Source organism: Vombatus ursinus, unplaced genomic scaffold (assembly GCF_900497805.2).
Source record: "Vombatus ursinus unplaced genomic scaffold, bare-nosed wombat genome assembly UNPS02015398.1, whole genome shotgun sequence".
NCBI lineage: Eukaryota > Metazoa > Chordata > Mammalia > Diprotodontia > Vombatidae > Vombatus > Vombatus ursinus.
In genome coordinates, this window is record NW_020955176.1 from 603604 (window position 1) to 608161 (window position 4558).

Consider the following 4558-nt stretch of genomic DNA (forward strand, 5'->3'; position numbering starts at 1 on the left):
CTACTACTACTACTACTACTACTACTACTACTACTACTACTACTACTTTGGCTGTACCTAGTATGTACATGGCAGAATGGATAGAGTGCTTGGCCTGGAGTTAGGAAGACTTATCTCCTTTAGTTCAAATCTGGCCTTAGACACTTATTTAGCGGCATGATCCTGGGAAAGTCACTTAACTCTGTTTGTCTCAGTTTCTTCATCTGTAAAATTAACTGGATAAGGAAATGGCAAACCACTCCAGTCTCTTTGCCAAGAAAACCCCAAAGGGAGTCATGAAGAGTTGGACACAACTGAACAATAACAGCAAATATATAATCAATGTGGGGAACTCCTAATGTGACTGTAGTCTAGGAGACTAGACCTTGAAGACATTAAATGACATGCCTATGGTTAGCAGCCAGAATATGCTTGATACAAGACTTGACCCCAGGTCTTCCTAACTCTTAAAGCTGGCTTTCTATCCCCTATGCCATGAAGCTTCTTCTTATAATCATTATAAGAGTCTCCAAGGTGTGGGGAGGGAGGGTGAAATTAAAGGAAGGAAACATATACCCCTGGGACTTGTGACTCAGTTTCACTGGATCTTGATGGTGGGGGGAAGGTGTGGGGCTCTCCACAGGTAAAGGAACAACAGCAGTGGATGAAGAAGGTGGCTGTCTTTTGGCACCCCTGGCTTGACAGTGACTGTTAAGTTAGATGAAGCCCACAGTGGACAAGGCAACCCACAGTTGTACCTTCTGAATGAAAGAAACATCCCTAATGGAACTTCTCCAATCCTGGATTCAGGGTTTCTAGAAGAGTACTTCTAGAAGGTGGGGGTGGGATGGGGTGATGGTATGTGTCTGTCTTGGTGAGTTAGTCCTCAAAGGTATGGTGATCAAATGTATTAAAGGAAGGATACGAGAGACTGTAGAAGAGTAAGAGAGCTTGGGCAGCTGTAAACTGAGCCAGTATATTCTGCACCTAATAAATCAGAATGATTCTACTCTTCCCACTACCCTGAATCTCCCTCTGTGTGTGTGTGTGTGTGTGTGTGTGTGTGTGTGTGTGTGTGTGTTTAGGAGGTAGATTCCTACCAGGGTAGTTGTGTGTTGTGGACTGAAGACCCAAACATCTGAGTTCTAGTCCTTTCTCTACCATTATTTGTGTGACTTTGAATGAATGGCTTTGTATCATTGGTTTAGAGTCCTCTTACTGCTGCCTCCCAGATTTGTCCTATTTCTCCTTGGATCGGTCAACAAGTGCTTATTTAGATGTTGGATGTACAAAGACAAAAAAAAAGAAGGCTGAATAGAATGCTAAGGTAGAATAAATAACCAAATGCTTATTCAGTGTCTACTGTATGCATGGACCTATGAAGACCAAAAAACCAAAACAAAAAACAAATCAATTGTTTGCCTCCAGAGAGCTTGTGTTCTCTTGGTATACATTATAAGAAAAGATATCTGCAGCTAGAATGGGCCAAATTAGATGAAAGTTAATGGGGATAAATGTAAAATCCTACACTTGGGTTCAAAGAGTCAGCAATACAGATATAGGGCAAAGGAGTCACGTAGATTATACCTCCCTGATAGCTCTCATATCCATCTTTATATCTCTACTTGGTTACCACTGTAATTCAAACCCTCACCTCTCTTAGGAACTATCACAGTTTCCCCTAGTTGTCTTCCCTGCGTCCAGTTTCCCTTTTTTTCTGACCCATCTTTTTTTTTCTTTTGGGGTAGGCACTGGGGTTAAGTGACTTACCCAGGGTCACACAGCTAGTAAGTGTTATATGTCTGAGGCTGGATTTGAACTCAGGTCCTCCTGACTCCAAGGCTGGAGCTCTATCCACTGTGCCACTTAGCTGCCCCCTGACCCGTCTTTCACATAACACCAAATTGACATTCCCAAACCACAGATCTGCCCATGGTACTCCCTTGCTCATGGAGCCTCAGTAGCTCACTATTACCTTGAGATAAAATAGTACAAACTCCTATGTTTTATACTTAAAGCCTTTAACAATCCAGCTCAAGCTGATCTTTCCAGGCTGATCATACATGTCTTTTCTTCATGTACTCCATCTTCCAATAAAACTGGCCCACTTGCTCTTCTCATACACAACATCCCATATCCTGCCTTCATGCCTTTGTATAAGTTTGTACAAGTTGTCTCCCATGCCAAGGATGAATCCCCTCCCCCTATGACACTTGGAACCACTAGCTCCCTTCAAGGGTCAAGTCAAGAGCCTCCTGCTAAAAGAAGCCTTCTTTGATCTCCCAGCTATTGGTTCTAATCCCCTTTCAAATTACTTTCTGTTTATATTTACTTGTATTCATATAGTTTTCCTGCAATAGAATATAAACTCCTTGAGGACAGGAACTGTTTGTTTTTTGTCTTTATATCCTAAGTGCTTAGGACAGTTGTGTGCCACTAGTAGTTGTCAATATTTGTTGATGATTCAAAAATTCATTTCAGTCCAATATTAAATATTTACATTGTGCTAGTCCTGTCCTAGGCACTGGGAATACAAAAACAATAGAAGGAACAATCCCTCCTCACAAAGACATATTTGAATGGTGAAGACGACAGAAACCTATACAGGTTTGTGCAGAATAAATACAAATAAAGTCAAAGAAGCTAAATTCATGGTAGTTTGGGGGAGGAGAAGGGTACCGGTAGACAAGGGGATCCAAAAAGGCTTTATTTAGAAAGCAATAAATAATCTTTGTCTGGAAGGAAGAGAAGGTCTCTATGAGGCAGAGGTGAAGAAGGAGCACATTCCAGGTATCCAGGATGGCTAGTGGAAATGGGATAAGACTGTCATATGTGAGGACCATAGAGAAGGCCAGTTTTGCTGGATCATGGAGTGTAAGAAAGGAGAACAATGAGGCTGGAAAAAAGATTGGGGCCATGTTGTGAAGGGTTGGGGAAAGTTAAACAGAGGAGCTTATATATTATATTTTTATTATTATTTTCATTAGCAATAGGGAGCCACTATAGGTTATTGAGTAGGGGAATGATGTGGACAGATTTTTATTTAAGAAAAATCACTCTGGCAGCAGAGTGCAGGATTGATGCTTGTGCTATGGAGACCAATTGGGAGGCTATTGAAATAATCTAGGCAAGAAGTAATGAAGGTGTGAGTAGAGAAAAAGGGTTGCATGTGAGGTAGAAATGACAATAATGATTATATGATACATATGAAAAATAATTGAAGGTGGAGAGCAAACTCAATCTGAATCAATAGTGTCATTTTTGGCTATATTAGTAGAAAGGTAGTGTTCAGATAGGGCAGCTAGGTGCGTGGAGTGCCAGGCCTGGAGGCAGGAAGACTGAGTTCAAATCTGCCTGAGACACTTACTAGCTATGTGATTTTGGGCAAGTCACTTAACCCTGTTTGCCTCAGTTTCTTCAGCTGTAAAATGACCTCAAGAAGGAAATGGCAAACCACTTCAATATCTTTGCCAGGAAAACTCCAGATGGGGTCATGAAAAGTTGGACTTGACTGAAGATGACCAAACAACAAAAGTGTTCAGAACAAGGGAATGATAGATCTATTGTACTCTGCCCTGGTTAGATCATATCTGGAGTTTTGAGCTCAGTTCTGGACACCACATTTTAGAAAGCACACTGACAAATTTGGAGGGTGGCTAGGGTGGGTAAGAAGACTAGAAATCATGCCATATAAAGATTTTGCTTGGAGAAGAAAACTTGAGAGAGGTGGGATGATAGTTGTCTTGAAATATTTGAGGAACTGTCACAAGACTTCTTGATCTCAGAGGGCAGAAATATTAGCCATGGATTGAACCTGTGAAGGTGGTAGATTCCTTATCAATCCAGAAGCTGGATGCCCATTTATCAAGTATGTTGTAGAGAGGAATCTTATTGAAGCATGGCTTAAATTAGAAGACTTCTGAAGCCTGTCCAGCTCTGAGATTCTGTGATTCATAGGATTTTATATTTAGATTTGGAAAGGACCTTAGAGCCCATGGAGTTCAATCCCCTCATTTTACAGATGAGGAAACTGAGACTCAGACAAGTTAAGGGATTTGTCCATGATTACACAGCTAGCAAGTGTCTGACACAGGATTTAAACTCAGGTATTCCTGACTCCAAGTGTGATGCTTGATCCACTCCATCATACAACCTTTGATCCCTATTTTGTCTCTCGAATTCTGAGAAAGGCTCTAATTTTCTTTCTAATTATCTATATAGTTTGCATTTTCTTTGGATAACAGCTTATATACCCCCGAGACCTCACTTTTTGTTTCTAGGCTCTTAAAATACAATTGGCATCTTGTTGCTAAAAACCACAATGAATTTTTTATGGTGCTTACACAAGGAAATGCAATTAGCATTTTGGAACACAATCTTGTAAGTTTATCAGCATTTTTTTTTTTGCAGTTATAAGAGGAGGAGGAAGGAGCGAATGCATATTCGTTACCAGAAGATCCTCCCCTCTGCTTGCTGTGCCTTAAGCAGCTACCACTGCCATCTCATTGTCTGGAAACGTGGCTATTGTGGTCATCAACTTGTGGTTTAGACTCCTTGCCCCACGGAAGGCAAACACAGT

General features: G+C 41.0%; 1 protein-coding gene across 1 annotated transcript in view; it reads left to right on the top strand.

Annotated features, from left to right (window-relative positions):
- The window catches only part of TMPRSS5 (transmembrane serine protease 5), a 16207-nt gene extending 15399 nt beyond the window's left edge, over window positions 1–808 (top strand). The window contains exon 13 of the mRNA XM_027847356.1: window positions 605–808. Coding sequence (XP_027703157.1) covers window positions 605–681 — 77 coding nt within the window. The 3' untranslated portion in view covers window positions 682–808. The remainder of the gene's footprint in view (window positions 1–604) is intronic.
- Window positions 809–4558: the final 3750 nt, after the last annotated feature.